This window comes from Lepidochelys kempii, chromosome 1, assembly GCF_965140285.1.
Source record: "Lepidochelys kempii isolate rLepKem1 chromosome 1, rLepKem1.hap1, whole genome shotgun sequence".
Taxonomy (NCBI): domain Eukaryota; kingdom Metazoa; phylum Chordata; order Testudines; family Cheloniidae; genus Lepidochelys; species Lepidochelys kempii.
The window spans coordinates 290693607-290715944 of NC_136380.1; the positions used below are offsets into that span (position 1 = coordinate 290693607).

A 22338-nucleotide genomic window follows, 5' to 3' on the forward strand; every position below is an offset into this window, starting at 1 on the left:
ACTGGCCCTGTGCACAGGCTGGACCTCCGTCCTCAGCTGGCTGCCTCCCAGCAGGGTGACACCAAATGTGGGGGCTTGACAGGCCTGCCTAACAGAGTCCCAAGCCCCAGGCGCAGCGCCAGGTCCCAGTAGGATGACCAGATAGCAAGTGTGAAAAATCAAGACAGGGATGGGGGTAACAGGCAGATACATAAGACAAAGCCCCAAATATTGGGACTGTCCCTATAAAATGAAGACATCTGGACACCGTAGGTCCGAGAGAGCACGTCAGGAAACCCGGGCCACACGCTGCGCCTGGATGTCACCTATGAGGGGGGCAGTGAGGTGTGGGTGGGTGGGTGTGTGGGAGGGAGGGAGGCAGGTGGGTGTGTCGTCCGGGGCTGTGAGTGAGGCACCGTAGGCCAGTTTGAGGGGGAGGGTGTGAGGTGGGAGAGGGCATGGCAGGTTGAGGGGCCGGGAGTGAGGCGGGGGTGCGGCTGGCTGAGGGGGTGTAGGAGTGGCGCCGTCCGGTAGGAGTGAGGCGGGGGCGGGGGCGGGGCTGGCTGCGGGAACGTAGGAGCGAGGCGGGGGCGAGGCAGGTTGAGGGAGGCGAAGTGGTCCAGCCTGGGGAGTGGGCGTGGACGGTCTGAGGGGGCGGGGCCGAGGCTGAGGACGCCAAGGCCGCGGCTGAAGCCGGGGGGTCACGTGACAGCGCCTGCTGCGCTCCCTGGTCATATGCCGGGGGCGGGGCGCCGCCCGAGTCGGTTTCGGTCTGCGCTCGTCTGCGGTAGCGCCGGCTCGGAGGTCACCGCGCCGCGCCCGGGTCCTGCACGATGTCTCCCGCGGTGCGGGCGCTGGCGCTGGCTGCGCTGCTGGTGCTGAGCCGCGACTGGGGCTGCGCGCAGGCGGCCGGGACCAGCGGGGCGCGGAAGCCCAGCGTGGTGCTGATCCTCGCCGATGACCAGGATGTCTGCCTCGGCGGCATGGTAACCTGCTCTCCCTACCGCCCGCGACGTGGTGCGCCCTGGGGGCCCGGCCCCACTGCTGGGCCTGGGGGGGAGGCGCTGTGTCCCCGTGGGGGGCTCTGCTCCCTGCCCAGGGGTGGTCCTGCCGTGCCGCCCGCCTCTGGCGCAGGCAGCCCCGCGCTCGGGCCCGCTGGGCGCGGCAGCGTTTGCTCCTGGCCTGACCCGGCTGGGGGTGAGGGGCGGGGGCTCGGTGGGGCAGACGCCCCCCTTGCCGTTACCTAGCTGGAGGGCAGGGAGGGTCTCTGCTGCACCCAGGGCCGCTCATCGCCGCCTTGGCAGCGGGCCCCCCGCATCTTGGGAGCGGGAAAAGCGCTTTGAACTCAGGCCATTTTGCGGGGGGTGGGGGGTATCTGGCTGCATAACAGGTGTTCTGAGGCTGTCGTGCAACTCCCCTCCGGTGTGTGTCTGGGCTGGGGGCGAGATGTCGCCTCTCACGCAAGGAAAACGTGTGCGCTGGCTGACCGGGGGCTTGTCGTTAGTGCAGCGTCCCTGACAGAACGGGTGGTATTTGGCTTGTGCGCTGCTTTATTAGCTAAGCTGAGTGTCAGCCCTCCTCTAGAAAGTCCAGAGAGTCCGCTAGGGTGGCGTGTAAATGGAAACGTCTGCCGGTGCCTTTCTGTGACCCTGCTTCATTGCGTTATTGCAAGCGTGACTTAGTTAGGTATGGTTCACTCAGCTGTAACATAGGGGTTTAATTTATAGGGCAAATATTGAGACACTGTTATCAGAAAGGCAACATACTGCATTTTGGGGAGCAAGTCCTCCACGGTTCGCAAGAACATGAGGTAAAAAGAATACATAATATGCCTTCTGGCAAGAGAACTAGTACATTCAGAACTTCACACTTAGTTATCTATATTAAAGAGAGAGAGAATGAGAAAATTCTTGCTCACAGTGCTTTAGATTAAACACTCTAAAAAATCCCCCTCTTCTCATATTTTATCCTTCCTGTTTTTTGCTCTTCATACTAGTTGGGCAGTGAAGAAAATCATTTCCCTCTCCCTCATCCACCAAGACTGACAGTGTTCTGTAAGCCTGGCTGTGGCATGAGACACGCATGGATTCATTAGTTTTAACTTGCTCTCTCTCATATATGTGTTCCCTTTTCCTCACAACCTGAAGTAACAGGTCTTCATCAATCTAAGATGTTTTACGATTTGCAGTTGACTGTTTTAAACTGACCAGCATCAACACACGCATGGTTTGCTATATGCATAGTGTTTATCACGCCAGGATCACTTAATTAGCCTATCTGTATGTAGTTCTTCACTTGGGATGTTGAGTGCTTCAGGATGTCCATTGAAGGAATCGACATTAAAACAGAAATGACTTGGCAAATTCCACAAATAAAACAATGAATGTTACTTACTTAGAGCACCTTTTCTTTCAAAGATCCCAAAAGGCTCATTTTATTGTAGTCTTTAAATTCTACTTGCCCAGGGTGAGTACCTGTTTTTGATAGAGTAAAATATTAGGGATTTCATTCCAGTGAGGGTGGGAAAGTAAATCTTATGGCTGGGCTACTTAGTTTTAATGACCATTCTGAAAGATCGTTTCATTAACTATATATGAGGAATCAATTCACACTATGAGATTGTAGCAGTTTGGCTCCAGGATGAAAAGTGGCATTTAAAAAAAACAAAACACCATTTTCTGGCTAGAAAATGATGTCTAATTGATCCATTTGAATGAAGAAACGTTAGGTAGAATGTAATTACTTAAAAGGCGAATTCTGTCAAAACTTGCAAAAAATAAACTAAGAATTTTGATAATAAATTTAGCCTTGCATTTTAGATGTAGCGTTTGAAGTTTCACTGCAAAGAAATGGAGGCATTGGTTTGGTCTAGCCTATGCCTAAATACTGTGGTGATTGGTACTCTATAAATACCTCCCATGAAATCAACTTAAGGTTGCCACTTTAGATAGCACACTAGCATCTCAGTATCCAGATATTTTTAGCTGATTGTACTAATTACTACCTGTTACAGATACCACTAAAGAAGACCAGTGCCCTTATTGCAGAGATGGGGATAAGCTTCTCAAATGCAGTAAGTGGTGACATTGACTTCTGTAACCTTCAGTGGCATGTATTTATTTAAGCTATTTTAATTTAAATACCTATGGTTGTAATGGTATAAGAAACTTAATCTGTGACTTGGCTCTGAAGTAGGTTTAGTTTCAATTTTTTAAATATGGCGAATACAGGGGGGCAGATTAATTCCTGTGGTAAATTGTGACTTGGACCCAAGATCACTTTCTGTGCCTGGGATGGAACATTTCAGAACACTTAATTTGATGAATATTTTTAGGAAATGAAAGTTTTGGCTAGAAACTAATAAGGAAATTTTCAAAAATTTGGTTTTGTACAGATTTGAAAATTGACTAATGGTTCCCCATTCTTCCAGTTTACTGGAATTGTTACAATAATTAGTATTTAAATAAACTGTTCATTCTCAAATAACTGATGCTTCCTGCTTGTGTGTATAACATGTATTTTCTAAATTGCAAACTCTAAAGAAAATATAAACCCAATCCCATATGCAACCTCTAATTGATAAAAATATTTGGGTTGTAGTTCTACATGCCTAAATAAATGGGAGTAATCTGATCTATGATGTGAGTGACTCATCAGCATATCTTTTAATGTCTCTTGCTATTGGCTAAAAGCTAGATTTCCCTCTCCCCCCCTCCCCCAGATTCAATTTACAATTTCTATTTTTTCATTCTGTGTTCTAGTATGTCCCCAGTGCATTGTGCTGTCCTAGCAGAGCTAGCATCTTAACAGGAAAGTACCCACATAATCATCATGTTGTCAATAACACTCTGGAGGGAAACTGCAGCAGCAAATCATGGCAGAAGATACAGGAGCCATATACCTTCCCAGCAGTCCTCAAGTCTATGTGTGGCTATCAAACATTCTTTGCTGGGAAGTATTTGAATGAGGTATATCTTACTCATATTTGCTGTGACACAGGTGAATTGCCTGTACTGAAAGTAACTTTGTGAAATAAAGTCTTAATCCTTATTTTTGTAGATAAAATAAACCCCCAAAATATTTAAAATACTACTGTTTTTAGATGAAAAGGTCCTTCTCAGAACTGTTAAAGAAATAGAGGAAATAAGACATGCAATGTAACTTTTCTCAACTTAGTTTTGTCAAAGTATCAGCATCCATTTAACAGGTAGTCTTGAGAGAGTCAGTAGGTTAGTCCTCTACTTCAGGAGTACTAGAATTTGAGGATTATATTTGGGGAAGGGATGTGGGACAGCTGGACTTCTTTGGTTAGTGCACATGCTGGGTTTTCCCCCACCATAGGCACCACATGGTCAGTGTGTGTTCATCAGATTAGAACTGGGCCTTTGCATTTCTGGCTGCTGTGGAGGAAAACAAATCCCCCTAAACGTCTGAGACTGTGCTGGGTCACTTTTTTTTTTTTTTTTTTTTTCAGTATGGAGCAGAAGATGCAGGGGGAATAGGCCATGTTCCTCCTGGATGGAGTTTTTGGTATGCTTTGGTATGTGACAGCTCCTATTAAATACCTAGTTGTAGGTACTTTACAAAAGTAAATCTAGCTTAATTGTGCTGAATTATAAGAACTGATCTGCTTTTTGCATGCTTCTGTTAACTAAAAGAGGAAATTCCCTTCCTTGCATTTTCTCAGCTTTGTATGGAGGCTGTTGATGTTAATGAGGAGTTATTTCTAATGAAGAGAAGTATCTGAAAACCTAATTTCAACAAAGAAAAACTTGCAATTATTATAGTGTAGAATCACTTTGGTTTTACAAAAGGCGAAGCTTGTAGGCCTTTTGCAGAACACATATTACAAATACTTAAATAGGACAAATTGTTTGATAAAATCATGCTTGACAAATACTTGCTGACAACTTAGTTTATTTAAAGTGGTCAATGAAATAGTAGATTCTTGTCTTTTTATATAAGTGATACCTTTTTCTTCTCTCATAGGAAAAAAATTCAAAGTACTATAATTATACTCTTTCAATAAATGGAAAAGCACGAAGGCATGGTGAGAACTACAGTGCAGATTACCTGACAGATGTACTGGTAAGAACATCACAACAGCTGCATTACTGTTCTATTTGTGACGAAACACTACTTTATGCTTGGCTCTGTTACTGAATGGATATTGCCTAATGTTGGTGTTGTCATTACTTCACACATAACCAGTGAAGCAAGATTCCAGCTCTCTTTAGAGGGCAAACATGTATATGCAAATATGGGAAAATGAAATTGTTAGATAGCTGTTAGCCAAGGGCCGGATTTGGAGGTGAACACTGACTTCAGTGGTAGTTCAGGGTGCTTGACCAAAACGTTGCTGATTGGTAGGTCACAGACTTCCAGTTAGAACAAGTACTTCAGGCTACCAACCTGTGAAATGGCAATTTGGCTTAAGACCTAAGAGGATGTGCTTCACTTCAGCAAACTGTTGTTGTAACTGAGTTTTAACATCACGCTCATTTGTTTTTTAGATGTTACAGTATATCTAGATACATGATTTCAAGAGACTTTTATTAAGATAGGAACTTAAGAATGGCCATCCTGGGTGAAATCAATGGTCCATCTGGCCCAGTATCCCTTCTTCAGACAGTGGCCAATTCCAGATGCCCTGTTCTGTTCATTCCCTTTGAAGCAGCGATCAAGTGATCTGTCTCCTGTTATATAGTCCCAGCATCTGGCAGTCAGAGGTTTTGGGACACCCAGAGCATGGAGTTGCATCCCTGACCATCTTGGCTAATAGCCATTGATGAACCTGTTCTCCATGAACTTATCTAATGCTTTTTTTTTGCCCCAGTTATACTTTTGGCCTTCACAACATCCCCTGGCAACAAGTTCCACAGGTTGACTGTGCGTTGTGTGAAGAAGTACTTTACTTTTTTGTTTTAAACCTTCTGCCTATTAATTTGATGGGTGACCCCTGGGTCTTGTGTTGTATGAAGGGGTAAACAATACTTCCTTATTCATTTTCTCCATACCATTTATGATTTTATAGACCTCTATCGTAGCCCCCTTTAGTAATTTCTTTTCCAAGTATAACAGTCCCAGTCTTTTTAATCTCTCATAGGGACGCTGTCCAATACCTTTAATCATTTTTGCTGCCCTTCTCTGTACCTTCTCCGTTTTTTAATATCTTTTTTGAGATGGGGTGAGCAGAACTGCATGGAGTATTCAAAGTGTGGGTATACCATGGATGTATATAGGGGCATTATGATATTTACTATCTGATTATCTGTCCTTTTCCTAATGGATCCTAACATTGTTAGATTTTTGGCGGCTGCTGCTGCACTGAGCAGATATTGTGGATAGGTTTCAGAGTAACAGCCGTGTTAGTCTGTATTCGCAAAAAGAAAAGGAGTACTTGTGGCACCTTAGAGACTAACCAATTTATTTGAGCAAATAAATTGGTTAGTCTCTAAGGTGCCATAAGTACTCCTTTTCATATTGTGGATAGTTCTCTGAAAACGACTCCAAGGTCTTTCTTGAGTGGTAACATCTAATTTAGACTGAATCATTTTGTATGTGTAGCTGGGATTGTTTTCCAGTGTGTTACTTCTCATTTATCAACACTGAATTTCATCTGCAATTTTGTTGCCAGTTTTGTGAAATCTCTGTAACTTTGCAATCTGATTTGGATTTTACGAGTAATTTTGTATCATCTGCAGTCTTTGACACCTCACTGTTTATCCCTTTTTCCAGATCATTTATGAATATGTTGAACAGCACTGGTCCCAGTACAGATCTCTGAGAGAGACTGCTATTTACTTCTCTCCATTCTGAAAACTGACTACTTATTCCTATCCTATTTCCTTTCTTTTAACCAGTTACTGATCCTTGAGAGGACCTTCCCTCTTATCCCATGACTGCTTGGTTTGCTTAAGAGCCTTTGGTGAGAGACCTTGTCAAAGGCTTTCTGAAAGGCTGTTTTGCTGATTTACCCTTGTCCACATGCTTGTTGATTCCCTCAAAGAATTCTAAGAGATTGGTAAGGCATGATTTCCCTTTACAAAAGCCGTGTTGACTCTTCCCCCAACAAATTGTGTTCATATGTGTCTGATAATTCTGTTCCTTTTCGTAGTTTCAACCATTTGCTTGGTACTGAAACTAGGCTTTCCAACCTGATATTGCCAGGATTGCCTCTGGAGCCTTTTTTAAAAATTGGCATCACATTGGCTATCCTCCAGGCATTTAGTACAGAGGTTGATTTAAGTGATAAAAAAAGTTACATACCACAATTAGTAGTTCTGCAATTCCATATTTGAGTTCCTTCAGAACTCTTGGGTAAATACCATCTGGTCCTGGTGACTTATTATGGTTTAATGTATCAATTTGATCCAAAGCCATCTGGGACAGTTCCTCAGATTTGTCACCTAAAAAGAATGACTCAATTGTGGGAATCTCCCTTATATCCTCTACAGTGAAGACAGATGCAAATAATTCATTCAGCTTTTCTGTAATAGCCTTGTCGTCTTTGAGTGCTCCTTTAGCACTTTGATCATCCAGTGGCCCCACCGACTGTTTGGCAGGCTTCCTGCTTTTGATGTACAGTAGAACCTCAGAATTACAGACTCCTCAGGAATGGAGGTTGTCCGTAACTCTGAAATGTTTGTAGCTCTGAACAAAGCGCAGTTCAGGCTCCAGATCCAGCAGCTGACACTCCGAGATAGGAGTCAGCAGCAGCTGAGCAACCTAGTCAGCCCTGGCATGAGTTTGCAAGCTTGTCCCTCTCTGGGCAGGGGGAGGGTGGGTGGGGGTGTGTGTGTGTGTGTGTGTGAGAGAGAGATAACAGTGTGGCCCCCTCCCAGCTGGGAGAGTGGGGGTAAAAACAATGCATCCCCCTCCTGGCTGGGGAGGGGGAGGTAAAAACCATGTCCCCCTCCGGGAGGGGTGGGGGGAGGGTGAAAGCTGCACATACCCAAGCATTGCCCCTGCTCTGCAGTCTCCAGCTGCCTTGGCCTGGCAGCTCCAGCATCTTGCTGTAGGTGGCTGTCCGGAGGTGGGGGTGGGGGCAGCCGCCCAGATGTGCCTACCATTAAGATGCAATACAGGCACAGTACAGTACTTGCTCTTTTTTATTCATCTCTGCTGATGTCTGACTGGTTACTTCCGGTTTCACATGGTATCTGGTGGACCAGTCAGTCCGTAACTCTGGTATTCGTGTCTTTGAGGTTCTGCTATACTTAGAAAAAACATTTTGCTGTTAGTTTGTCTTTTGCTGGTTTTCTCCTCACATTTTTTGGCATACCAGATTATACTTGACTTGCCAGAGTTTATACTCCTTTCTATTTTCATCATTGGGATTTGACTTCCAGTTTTTTAAAGCATGCCTTTTTGTATCTAGCTACTTTTTATTCTGTTTAGCCATGGTGACATTTTGGTTCTTGTACTATTTTTTCTTTTTTTAATTTGGGGTATACATTTAATTTGAGCCTCTGTTATGACATTTTTAAAAACTTTCCATGCAGACATTTTACTCTTGTCATGGTTTTAATTTCCATTTAACTAGCTTCCTCATTTTGTAGTTCCCCTTTCTGAAGTTAAATACTACTATGGTGGGTTTCTTTGCTATTTCTCCTCTTCCCCCTGCCCCTGCCCCCCGGATATTAAATTTAATTATATTATGGACACCTATTACTGAGCGGTTCTGTTATTTTCACCTCTTTGACCAGACCCTGTGTTCCACTTAGGGCTAAATCAAGAATTGCCTCTCCCTTTGTGGGTTCCAGGACTAGCTGCTCCAAGAAGCAGTCATTAATGGTGTCTAGAAACTTTCTCTGCATCCCATCCTGAGGGTTGACATCCCCATATTGACTGGATACAGTTGAAATCATCCATTATTATTGAGTTTTCTATGTTTATAGCCTCTCCAGTCTATCTGAGCATTTCACAATGACAATCACCATCCTGGTCACTACTATATTTCTCCTGCTATACTCTTATTATTCAAGCATGGAATTTGTGTCCATGGAGATTCTGAGATACAGTTTGATTCATTTAAGTTTATTATATTTGACTCTGTGCTTTCTTTCACATGTAGTGCCACTCCCCCACCAGCATAACCTACTCTTTCATTCCTATATATTTCATACTGTGGTATTCCTGTGTCCCACTGATGAATTGTCATCATTCCACCAAGTTTCTGTGATGCCTATTTAATCATAGCATCACTAACTATCTATGCAAAGAGAACCCTCCTGCCCTGCTATACATTCTCAGGACAGTTCTCTGTCGATACGGTTGTAAAATACTTAGTTATCTGCCTTCATGTGATGTAACTGAATGGGACTTTTTCATTTGACTGATGCTTCAGTTCCTACCTGTACTTCGTTCTCCAAGGTGATAGGCAATTTAGAAATACCAAAGAGACTAAAAGTGGATAGAGTATTTTACAACGGTATCAACAGAGAACTGTCCCTGAGAATGTATAGCAGTCGAGGAGGGTTCTCTCGCACAGGTAGTGACGCTATGTGATTTAATGTTAAATATTTCAAATTAACTTGTCTCTATTAGTGATCCTGAAAAAGGCTTGTGTGTTGGTGCCTGCTGGCTTGTTGCTTTTGGCCATTAAACAGTGGGGACTCTGGACTGACAAAAGACAGCACTCGACTACACAGACTTCAGAGGATGTATTGACATGTCCTGAACTGCGTGGAAGATGAGAATTTAGTGTGATCACATATAGCACTAGACTACCAGTCTTCTGTCAATAGCTGCAATATTTGCCTCTTTGGTGGGAGTTGGTCTCTCATTGGTCCTGCAGGCCATTAATCTTATTCTAAGTTACTTAAAGGTCAGGAAGGCTCTATTTGTGGGGATATAGGTTTATTACCAGTGAGCCACAAAATCCATAATTGATTTTAATAGCTTCTCACAAATGGGCAGTAGACAATCTATTTATGTAGCGTTCTTAGAGTCCATTGCTTCAGAAGTAGAATAGAGAGCACACCAGACCTGGATGACTCATCAGGCAGAAAAGGAAAAACATGAGACTAGAAAAGGGAAGAACTGAGATGTAAGTGGTAACTGTGCACATACTAAGATTAGTTCTAATGATTGGCAAAGGGAAAGCTACAGTAATGGGCTGAAAGGAATAGTAAGTGAGACTTGCTGTCATGTGTAGGCTAAGGTGAACAATAAGTATTCAAGACACGACTTGAAAATGAGTGGCTTGGTGAGGGAGATCAAATGGAGCAGCACAAGTGTGAATGAAGCTTAAAGCTATACCCTGTTGGTGCCTCTTCCCTAATCACCTTTTACCAAAAAAAAAAGTGGATCATCATCAAACTGGCACAAGATTGGAGGATGGATGTAACAAATAAGTTGGCAGCAGTAGAGCAGGGAATGAAACATTGACCAGCAGAGCGACTGCCTCCTGAGGAGAACAAACTGCCAAATTCCCATCTAACATTTAGGGTCTGGATCCTATATCCCCTGAAATGTAGAAAGATTTAGGAAGGGCATGAAATGGAATTGTACTTGACAGTATGAATAAAACTGTCAGTGAAGGCAGAATTTGAAAGGGAGCTCTGTCAACATAAGGACTGAGTGAGATAAGAGATCAGAGTCCTTCTTTACATGAAGCTTTCCAGCTCTGAATGACATGAAGGTCTGAGGCATAGTGGCAATTAGAGGTGTGAGGGACAAAAGACATCTTATGTTGAAATAGGATTTATAAATAACTCGTAACATTTGGGATTGATTTACCACAAGTTCTACTTCAAACAGTTGTAAAAGTTCAATCAACGAGATTGTAAAATAGTCTACAAGTGCTTTTTGTATTCATACACTTCTAGTCTTAACTATTTTGGACAGTTCACAGCTTAACATTAGGGTTTGTTATCACTAGTGTTGGAGAGCTTTTAAACAACTAATTTTGTGTGTGCAGGCTAACATGTCCTTGGATTTCTTGGAATATAAATCTAACTTTGAACCCTTCTTCATGATGATCTCCACTCCAGCACCACACTCTCCCTGGATACCTGCCCCTCAATATAAAAAGAGCTTCCAGAATGTCAGTGCACCAAGAAATGGCAATTTTAACATTCATGGAAAGGTAAGAGGATTTGCAAGAATCCAAACAGATTACTACATTAATTGGTGGAAATAATTAAACAGTGGGTCTGAGTTACATGTGTAACACTATGAAGTTTAAGTGGTGTGAAGAATGGGTTAACGTTGTTCTGCTGCTCATCTGATGCCAGCATCAGATTTTTAAAGGATTGTGATCTTAATCTTTCAACTCTTCTGTGAAACATCTGATGTGGAAATCTGAGATTAAGATCACAATCATTTAAAAAACTTGATTTTTGCTAACCCTATTAGTGATAGGAGACTGGCTATCCGGGCCTTCAATAATAAACACCTGTCGCTACACACTTGTATTTTAAGATTCAAGAACTAAACGATTCTTCAGTAGGATAGAAATTATGATTTGTTACTAACTTTATTGAAGTTTTACCTTCAGCTTCCAATCCATTAAGAACTTTATTCTTCCAGAATGTCTTGCACTCATGTGCATAAGCTCTAATGATGTGCTTCCATAACTTGCCAAGTTGTTCAGCTAGAGTGCCACCTTAAATAGGTTTCACACAGAATGAAGAGGGAAATGCCTTAAGTTGCTCTGTCAAGTGCCCAATGGAGATGGGTGTTGATGAGCATTACTGTCTCTACCAAAGAGACTCAGATCACTCCTTTTTTAATGGAAAACATTACCAGTAATCAATTTTACCAAACTAATTAGAAGACCTCTTGGTTAAGTCATGAATCATAGGTCCCACTGCCACCAAATGCTGTTGACATTGTTTTATTGTCTCTTCAGTAGACATGGTGGCACCATCCAGGTGTCAGCATATGAGGTTAATGTGAGAAGCAGTTGTCTTGGTAGAGTCAAATTTAAACCAGTGGTAAAAGAAAAGCTCTCGAAGGAAGTAACTGAGCAATGACGTGATCTTGACTATTTGCCTTTCAGTTATCAAGGTGGTTTGCAGTCTTGGGTCAGACTCGCTGAATTAGTATCTGTTTATAAAACACATGGATAATGAGTTGGACAAGATACTTTCACTTTAGCTAGGAGATAGTAGCCATTCTTATCTGAAAAGCCAGCCACAGTAATTCACATGGTCAGCTCCATACTAGATGTTTGCAGTTTGTCCTACCTCTAGCTGAAGGAGAAGGCCATACAAACCGCAGCTAGTAAGACCTGTTGCCTTCTTGAGGCTTTTTTGGGCCGAGATATACATTGAACTGTGATTTGGTTCAAAATCCTGGTCCAAATCTTGAAGACCCTTAGTGGGCAATATGGAATCTCAAACTTCCTCACTGTTTACTAGAAGGGGTTAGAATGACTCCAAGCTTGGTGTTCAGAGCATGATGTACAGCCCAGCTTTTTGCAAACCCTTTGATAATGATGGGGGCGTGAATAGAAAGAGGGAAGATGGCCATTGTTGTTTAGCAGAAGCCACCAAACCAGGCAGTATGGAGCAGAACCACCTTTTTTCCATAAAGAATCCTTCGTTCTATCTGGGGTTTAGGTACTGCAGTGGTTGGGCGCTCTAAAAATAGCGAGCTAGAAGTGGTTATTTGGTCAGCAACCAGCTAAAAAAAACAGTGCTGATTGGCTAATAGTGCGGGAGTTGCCCTTTAATGTGGAACAAAGGCAAAAACCTCTGCACTTGACTGCATAGCCGTCCAATGCATAAGGACAGCCGCAGAGATTTGCTTAATACTGGATGCTTACAGCACTTACTCAGTCCATAGATATTGAGGATTCCACAACAGGGGAGGGAGGAAGTGTTAGGCCTTGTCTATACGTACAGTGCTGTAGTGGTACAGCTGAGCCGCAGCAGTGTGCCTGGTGAAGACGCTATGCCGATGGGAGAGAGCTCTCCCGTCAGCATAAAAAACCCACTTCTGTGAGCGGCATAAGCTATACTAGCGGGAGAAGTTCTCCCACTGACCTAGTACTGTGCACATGAGCGTTTATGCCAGTGTAACTTATGTTGCTCAGGGAGGGGAATACTCACACCCCTGAGAGACATAAGTTTTGCCAACATAGGCTGTAGTGTAGACATATCCCTAGTCCCAGCTAGAGACTGAAATGAAACAGCTGCATATGGTCCTCAACAGTCAAATGTTTGTTGACAGAACCGTAATAGACAAGATTATTCCTTTAATTTGCAACAGGATGTTGTAATGAGGCCTTGTGGACTCCCCCCACCCCCTCACCTTCACTATTGGTTAATCTAAGATGAGTTAAATTCAGTAATAATCTTGTAAATGAGGCCTAAATTCATAAATAGGTTGGAAGGGTAAGACTAGGGAGAGCAGAGTACTGCAGGACAAGAGGAAGACTTTCAGCTCCTCAATAAATCTTTAGTTCTCTTGGTCAAGTCTGTAATTGCAGGCTGGGTATTTGTTCTTAATTATCCTAAATCAGCTTTCTTGCCTAGGCAAATCTCAAGCATTTAGGTGTTTTAATTTGAATAACAGAAACAGAACAGTTGCCAAAAAGGCACATGGGTGCTGCATGTAATTGAACTCTGTTACGAATTGGATTCATTAGCTCTGCCCCCATGCTCAAACACCAATCCCTCCCCAGTCTGTGCAAAAATAGAGAAATGGGGACTCGAAATGGTCATAATTACATGACTCATAGGAAGGATTTAGGAGTTCTAACAGCCTCAGTTCTAACAGATTGAGTCTAGGGGAAGAAATTGCAAAGCTGAAGTTCTACCACTGAGAAGACCCCACTCAAGCCAAATCCAGGCTGGTGCTTGGGATAACAAGTAATCAACTCTGCTGATCTTGGTTGCTTTACACGTTAAAACTGAAAGTGAAAATTTATGTAACTTGTATACACTTGATTTTTGTCCCTTTCTTTCACTTTTCATTAGTATTTGTTTCAGAGAGCAAGCTTTTCAGGTCTAAATTTCTGTGTGTGTGGCAACTAGCACAATTCTGACTGGAGTTTCTGGCTGCTTGAATGTGTGGCTTACCTGTCCTAGTCAGGTGCATGATTGCTGCCTCAGTTTCTCCCCTCTGAAAATGGTCAGGCTGGGAGGATGATTTGACCTTTTGGTCAACGCAAGAGGCCGCCTTCTGGGGTTAAAAGTCCAAATGAAAAGCTATAAAATCCTTTCACTCTCTGGCAGGGCCCTGATAGTCTCCTGCCCTAAGTGCCTGGACTTGCCTCTCCTTGTACCAGGGTCTGACTGCTGTTCCTGTTGCAGGGGCTCAGTAGTCTTTTTTTCTTTAGTGCAGGGGGTTTCTGCATCACCTCTCTAGGTAGTGTCAAAAGGCCTTAGCAGCAATCTGTTCTAAGCCCAAAAATACTCTGCTCCACTGTCCTAAGGCTGTTTCTTATGTTGTTAATCTCTTAGGCCTCTTCTAGCAGTTCTCTGCTACACCCCTGCAGGACTCCTTCCTGGTTCCTTGTCAGGTAGAGAATCATCACTGGTCTCAGTCTAGGGAGTCTTCCCCAGGCAACAGCTATCCTTCCCAGCTTTCTCCAGGCAGAGTTCCTTTCACAGTCCTATTTCTTAAGCCACTAAAGTGATTCCTAGGCACTTCCTGTTCCCTGTGGGTATGTCTACACTGCATCTGGTAATGAGCCTCAGTCTTGTGCTAGTGCTAAAAATAGCCTGGGGATGGTTTTGGCTTGAGAGCCCAAGCTCCATTCTAAGACACAATGTCTGCACAGCTGTTCTTCGCATGCTACTGCAAGCCCTGCTACCAGAGGTCAGTGGGCTCAAGCTGGGAGGCTCAATTCTAGATGCCATGTGAACATACCCTATGGGGTCCCTTTCAAACTGAGCAGAAACTTACACAGTCCTGCTGTCATAATTCTCAAGATACATGATCTAAGAGGTTTCAGAGTAGCAGCTGTGTTCTGTCTGTATTCGCAAAAAGAGAGAGTACTAGTGGCACCTTAGAGACTAACCAATTTATTTGAGCATAAGCTTTCGTGAGCTGTAGCTCACGAAAGCTTATGCTCAAATAAATTGGTTAGTCTCTAAGGTGCCACTAGTACTCTTTTTTTTTTTCTTTTTATGATCTCAGAGGAAAATTGAGTCTAACTCCCACCTGTACTTGAACTCAATGAGGGGCGGGAAAGACAATAACAGAAAATGTGGAAATGGCAGAGGTGCTTAATGACTTTGTTTTGGTTTTCACCTTTGTTTCCAGTTCTGCATGCCATATTTCAGGAAAGATGTGGATAAATTGGAGAAAGTCCGGAGAAGAGCAACAAAAATGATTAAAGGTCTAGAAAACGACCTATGAGGGAAGATTGAAAAATTGGGTTTGTTTAGTCCGGAGTAGAGAAGACTGAGAGGGGACATAACCGTTTTAAAGTACATAAAAGGTTGTTACAAGGAGGAGGATGAAAAATTGTTGCTCTTAACCTCTGAGGATAGGACAAGAAGCAATGTGCTTAATTTGTAGCAAGGGCAGTTTAGGTTGGACATTAGGAAAAACTTCCTACCTGTCAGAGTGGTTAAGCACTGGAATAAATTGCCTAGGAAGGTTGTGGGATCTTCATCATTGGGGATTTTTAAGAGCAGGTTGGACAAACACCTGTCAGAGATGGTCTAGATCAGGGGTGGGCAAATTATGGCCCGCGGACCAGATCCGGCCCACAAGATTGCAACCCCATTGGCACTGCGGGGCTAAGGCAGGATTCCTGCCTGCCCTGGTCCTGCACCACTCCTGGAAGCAGCTAGCACCAAGTCCCTGCGGCCCCTGGGGGAGCAGTTGGCAGAGGGCTCTGCACGCTGCCTTCGCCTGCAGGCACTGCCCCACGCAGCTCCTATTAGCTGGGAACAGGGAACTGTGGCCAATGGGAGCTTCGGGGGAGGTACCCGCAGGCAAGGGCAGTGCACAGAGCCCTCTGCCCCCACCTTTCCCCAGAGGCTATAGGGACATGGTGCCAGCCGCTTTTCGGAGTGGTGCGGGACCAGAGCAGGCAGGCAGCCTGTCGTAGCCCCTCTGTGTGCCACTGCCACCCCGGAGCCGTTCAAGGTTAGTGGTGCCAGGCCAGAGCCTGCACCCCATCCCCCTGCCCTGAACCCCCATCCCCTTTCCCTGAGCCCCCTCCTGCACTCTGCTCCCCAACTCCCTGCTCTAGTCCTACATTCATGGCCCTGCATGCAATTTCCCCACCCAGATGTGGCCCTCGTGCCAGAAAGTTTGCCCACCCCGGTCTAGATAATACATAGTCCAGGGGACTGGACTAGATGACCTCTGAGGTCCCTTCCAGTTCTACAGTTCTATTATTAAAGTGACTAGTTACTCTGCTATTCTTATGCTCTAATAAATTGGTTAGTCTCTAAGGTGCCACAAGTCCTCCTTTTCTTTTTGCGAATACAGACTAACACGGCTGTTACTCTGAAATCTGCTATTCTAATGTAAATACTTTATTGTAATGCAAATACTTCACTCAAACTATTACTGTTGCAATTAACAATTCAGTGAAGGTTTAGCACTTAACAAAAAAGCTCATTTTATTTTGTTTCTGAACTAATCTCAATGTGTTCTCTTTTAGGACAAGCATTGGCTAATCAGGCAAGCAAAGACTCCAATGACTAATTCTTCAATACAGTTTCTAGATGATGCTTTTAGAAAAAGGTAGGAACTGCTGCTTGAGGCCATTTAATAGGTTTCCTGGCAAGACTAATAGCCCCAGAGGCTATTCTGAGGAAAACAAAAATGAACAAATTTTAAAATGTGTAACAGGTCTAATCATAAGAATTAAATTACCTGCAATAGTTCTCTGGATGCTGCCTGTAGAGTCATGTCCCCACCCCTTTTTTGGTAGTCAGACTCATAAGTAGTCTGCTAAACATACAAATCTCTTGTATCTAACTGCTACTGTCATTCAACATATAGAGATCTAGGAAGTCTTGCTCTGTCTCTTTACTGTTTCTTTGAACTTTAGTGCACGAGACCGTAAAATGCATTCACATTCTCAAAATGAGTAGACAAATATGATCTGATCTGTGTTTTTTTTTGTTTGTTTGTTTTAAAGACACTGTGGGAATTCATTATCTCCATGACTTTCATATCAAATGTGCTTAGTTAACAAGTTAGAAAATATCTTAACGTCTAGCTCCCCCGGCCAGTTAACCTTGGATCTGAGTCTGTTCTGTCCTCTTTGTATATTACTGTCAATAAAGGTTCTGAGTTTGCACTTGAGCAGTCCCATTGAGTGCAGTAAGTTTTTAGACAAGTGTAAATGATTGAAACTTAGGAACCAGGTTCTTTTTAGCTGTACTGGCTCTGTAGTGCTAAGTAAAAAATGAACAATTAGAAGAACTTTTTACTAAAGGTGATGGTGGAAGAGAGTATCTTACTTGGCAGAACTGCCCCCTGGGTATACTATGCATATATCTACTCTGCAGAGTTAACTCTAGCTGTCCTCTCGGTATTGTTCCCATACCTACACATCTCTCACACACGTTTCATGGTGCTTTCAACTGGGGCTACCTGGCATAGCTGAGACTGTGAGTTAGATCCCGGGTTCTTCTTTCACTTGGGCTGGTAACTGGTACAATTTGCTGGGATGATGAGGGCTAAATGCTGATAGTCCTCCAGTGCCTTTCCACAGTTCCCCCTCTGTCTCAGAAGAATTCAGAATTCTTCCACTATTCACTGGCAAAGAATCAGAGTACAACCTTACTTTAAACTTACTGGTAATTAACACAGCAATTTACCTGTTTTCAGAGCTGATCTGTCTAGTGGTTAACCTTATAGGATCCTTGGGCAGTCCCTCTCTATAGAGGGAGATGTGATATTTTAGGGCACTTTTCAGTTACTACTTGTGATCCATTATAGATGGTAACAGCAGCTAAGAAGTGTACAATATGAAGGCATAGCTAGCTACTGTGTGTAAGTTTAAGTAAGCTTTTTAGTCTCCTCTTTATTCTTGATCTTTGCTGTAAGGCTAACTTCTAATGAAAAAGGTTACAAAACTTTAAATAGTAGAACTCAATTTTGGACATGTTGACAGGGTAAAGCTTGCTATCTTGGAGAAGGAAAACTCTGGGCTGGTTTTCAGGTCATTGCTTTATAAAGCATGCTGGTAAAATAATGCAATTAAATCTTAAATCAAACCCTGAGTGCATGCTGGGAGACCTCAGAACCCAATAATAAAATCTGACTGGTTAACCAGTAATGAATCTAAGCACTTTGTGGAGATTCAACCAAACATCACTTTTCTATCATGAGGTATGCTTGCTGAGAAGATGGCTAGTAGTGTCAGAATAATGGATCCTGGCATTGCAGGAGCAATATAAAGAAATGGATAGACCTTGCTACTCTCTTTTGTGCACAGAAGAGATCACTTAATATAGAAACCATTTAAAACATGATATACTTTTTAAAAACACTTCAGTTCTGCTTTTATAAAATGGTGACCTTGCAGGAGAACACTCTGACGCTAACATGCTGGTTTGCATTACTTCAGAAATGGTCTGTGGCTACTTCTAGATAAGATTAAATGCAATCTGCTTTTTGACCTTTCAGGCACTACAGAGTAAAACCAACAAAAGCAGAATAAGACAAAACAGAAGATCTGTGTCTCTTTTAGAATGGCTGGAGCTCGCTATATGTTTGGCTTGTTTCCAGAGTGTGTGGTGATAGGCTACAAATCAATTTGGACTTCTGTTATGCACCGTAGGCATATCATGCCTAATATGAATGCCCATTTACAACTAGTACTATACACTTTAAATGGAACAATTTTTGCTCCCATACAGATGGCAAACACTACTGTCAGTAGATGATCTGATAGAGAAACTGGTGAAGAAACTGGAATTGCTTGGAGAGCTAGATAATACTTACATCTTTTATACCTCAGACAATGGCTTCCATACTGGTATGTATACTTATCCTTTGCAATTCTGCTGCATCCTTTGCAATTCTGCTGCAAACTTTTGGTGAAATCTTAGTTACTTAACTTCTGCCCCTATTTACTCATCTGTGAAATGAAGACAATAATTGTATTCCTCTGGTGCTATGGAGATAAACTAATTGACTGCAAACCTACAGTGCCATCCATCTTCAGAGTATTTTATAAAGTGGTGTTCTGTGCCTAAAATGTAATGATGTGTGTAAATATAGACCTTTCCTTCATTCCTGCTCTGACACACCAAGTTATTTTTACTGGTGAATTTCATTATAGCACCTCTTTCCTTTCTCAGTGTTAGAGCTGCCCTCTGTCTTGTATGTAGATTTGAAGTTTTACAAGTAGCCCAACTTGTACAGCATCAGAATCTGACTACAGTAATAGACTGAAATAAAGGAAATCTGGGTGAATATGGTCTGAGGGTCTGTGTATGTAAGATCAAGGTAAAGGGGACATTTAAACAAGTCATTGTTCATCAAAGGCCAGATCCTGAGCCATGTGAGGCCCTGTTTTTTATAAATTAAACCACAATTAAATGGTGTCTCATTCTTAATGTTTTCTAGGACAGTTTTCTTTGCCAATAGACAAACGGCAGCTCTATGAGTTTGACATTAAAGTTCCATTGCTAGTTCGAGGACCAGGCATCAAACCAAACCAGACAAACAAGGTAGGATTATAAGTGAAGGTGCAGTAATACAGGTCTCCATATTCTGTCACAGTAATCAGTGTCTGGCATATATGTTGTAAAGGGGTCTAGCAACACATTAGTGTTCTGTAGTATAAAGGGACCTCACTTTCTTGTTCAGACAGACACTAAAACTTGACAGTTTTTAAGAACATTAATCTTTTTGTGAGTCAGTAACACTTTGTTTCCCGCCACCATCCAGATGCTCGTTGCAAACATTGATTTGGGTCCCACTATTTTGGATATCGCAGGGTTTGACTTAAACAAGACACAGATGGATGGGATGTCACTGTTGCCACTTCTGGTAAGAGTTCAGACAGGATTAATAACCAAGCAATTTGCAGATTACTCTTGTACAGATTATTCTTCAGAGTGAATAAAGTTTCCTAAAATGAATTAGGAAGATGCGCATTCCAAATCTCTTCTCCCTCATGGTATTTTCATACAGAGCCCTTCTGGCTTAATAAAAATTTCATTGCTTATACATTCCAATAAACTCTGAAACTCCCTCTCAGGGAGGATACCTTTTTTTAAGGAAAGCTTTTTCTTTGACTAGTTGCACTACTGGTAATGAATGACTCTTGTTTTGATCGTTGTACTACTTGGCTCTTCAATTCTGAAATGCTCTTGTTGTTGTTACCAATAAAGTAAAAACTAGCAGGATCTTATTAAAGAGGAAAAGGCAAAATGCCACATTTATTGTGAATACAGAAAGAATCCTAGTAAGCAGTTAGTTATAGCTGTAACATTCCATTCAATTTCATATTTATTCACTTGCACACCACGTTCTGCAAGGTTATCATAGTTACCAGCCTTACAGTTGCTCATGCCAAGCCACTGGCCAGGTGGCCTGGACACAAGGAGGGAGCAGGGCCTTGTCAGAGGCACATCTGATGCTCCTAGAAGTTGGTTTGCAGAATCAGACCCCAAAGTTCTCCGTTTCTAGAGTCCATTTTTATAGGAATGTATTCCTATGCCAGTCTATGGGAATTGCTTCATCATGCTGTTGCTGAATCAATCAGTAGATGGCACATTCCTGACGGCTCTGTGCTGCCAGATGTTATCTTGTTTTTCAGTTCTCCCATCCTTGAGGCTGTTGGGTGGATTCCAGTCTGCCCTCCAGAGGGGTCCTCTGGTTGTCTTCACTCTGCGCATTCTTCAGCCGATCCATACTGAACTCGGAGGCTGGCACCTCCCTGATCATTCATTTATTATCCACACCAAGCATCCATCCACATACATCCGCAATCTCCACTTTAATCACAGTGGTTAACAAAAAAGCGAGATAAATGCAACAAAAGGGCGGGGAGTCTGTTTGCTGTTTCTGTTACAAAGTATTGCTTTGAGAACAGACTGTCTTAGGATGGACTAACACAATTAGCAGCTTGCAAGTTTCACTAAGAGAGGGAGAGAAACAGTACCAAAAACCAAGAGACCTTAGTTTAAATTTCAGGGTATTACTAATTATGGGGAATCAAACTCATTTGTGATTTTAATACAGAACTTCTTTAATATGATCCAACACTCTAAGACCTGCATATGTGACCAAGACAAAATTATGCCCACTTGATATTTATTTAAATCCTAATAAGTGGGATATTCGTAGTCTTTTTCCCACTGACTGGGGGGAGAGGGAGGGAAATAAAACTAACCTTTCCTAAAGGTGAGCAGAAACCTATTTTAAATGAAGCTTCTTGTAGCTAATCACTTTACTGTTTATACTTGGTCTATAAATTGGAGGTAGCCTTCAAGAAATTGCAATGAGTCATGATTTAGAACCAATGCACTTTTGTGGTATAAGGTTTCACTAGCAAACCTTAAAGGGACATCATCAACTTAAATCTAATTTGTGGGGGGGGGGGGGGGGTGGAGGGTGAGAAAACCTGGATTTGTGCTGGAAATGGCCCACCTGATGATCACTTTAGATAAGCTATTACCAGCAGGACAGTGGGGTGGGAGGAGGTATTTTTTCATATTCTCTGTGTATAAATAAAGTCTGCTGCAGTTTCCACGGCATGCATCCGATGAAGTGAGCTGTAGCTCACAAAAGCTCATGCTCAAATAAATTGGTTAGTCTCTAAGGTGCCACAAGTACTCCTTTTCTTTTTGCGAATACAGACTAACACGGCTGTTACTCTGAAACATGTCTGACTTAGTTCTACGGGCTGTTACAAATAATGAAGATTGTGGGTGTTGGACTTCTGTCCATTTATGGTGTGCATTTGTGATGGTACTTTTGTGTAGTTTTGTTTCTCTTCTATAATCTGCTCACCTCTGTATAGGTTTTTCATGCCTTTTTAAAATGATTCTAAAACTGCAAACGTGGGAGGGATTTAAAATTTTCAGCTCTCTTTTTGAAATAGACTGGCTTTCCAGTTGAGTGTGCCCTTTTATACAAGTATTTCTGATTGTCTTGTGTAGTTCTTAATCTGGTGATACCGCCCCAAAGGAAGAGGCTATATTATAAAACTTTTTCTAGAGACTTTGGGTTATAATTTACTGGTATTTGGCAACATGGCTTGTACTTCATGACGATCCTCATCCTTCAGTTTAGTGCTAGCTTGTATATGAACTGTCATTAGCACTCTCTTCAAATGAAACAAAATACTCATGTCCTAAACCAACTTATCAGTTTTTGGGACTGGATCCCTAATGTGGCTTCCAGTTGTTGTTACACAGTGCACTTTCACCAAGCTTCGTTATGCTTTTGTATTGGTGCCACTGGATGTGCATT

The 22338-nt window shown here is 42.6% G+C and overlaps 1 protein-coding gene across 3 annotated transcripts in view; it reads left to right on the forward strand.

Annotated features, from left to right (window-relative positions):
• Window positions 1–700: 700 nt before the first annotated feature.
• Window positions 701–22338, forward strand: part of GNS (glucosamine (N-acetyl)-6-sulfatase) — a 30866-nt gene continuing 9228 nt past the window's right edge. The window contains exons 1-10 of one of the 3 annotated variants that reach the window (XM_073327880.2): window positions 701–965; window positions 2993–3052; window positions 3741–3947; window positions 4454–4519; window positions 4969–5067; window positions 10904–11071; window positions 16559–16641; window positions 18771–18889; window positions 19483–19586; window positions 19807–19908. In XM_073327880.2, coding sequence (XP_073183981.1) covers window positions 813–965; window positions 2993–3052; window positions 3741–3947; window positions 4454–4519; window positions 4969–5067; window positions 10904–11071; window positions 16559–16641; window positions 18771–18889; window positions 19483–19586; window positions 19807–19908 — 1161 coding nt within the window. In that variant the 5' untranslated portion in view covers window positions 701–812. The remainder of the gene's footprint in view (window positions 966–2992; window positions 3053–3740; window positions 3948–4453; window positions 4520–4968; window positions 5068–10903; window positions 11072–16558; window positions 16642–18770; window positions 18890–19482; window positions 19587–19806; window positions 19909–22338) is intronic. The other 2 variants (XM_073327882.2, XM_073327883.2) reach the window with 2 other exon arrangements.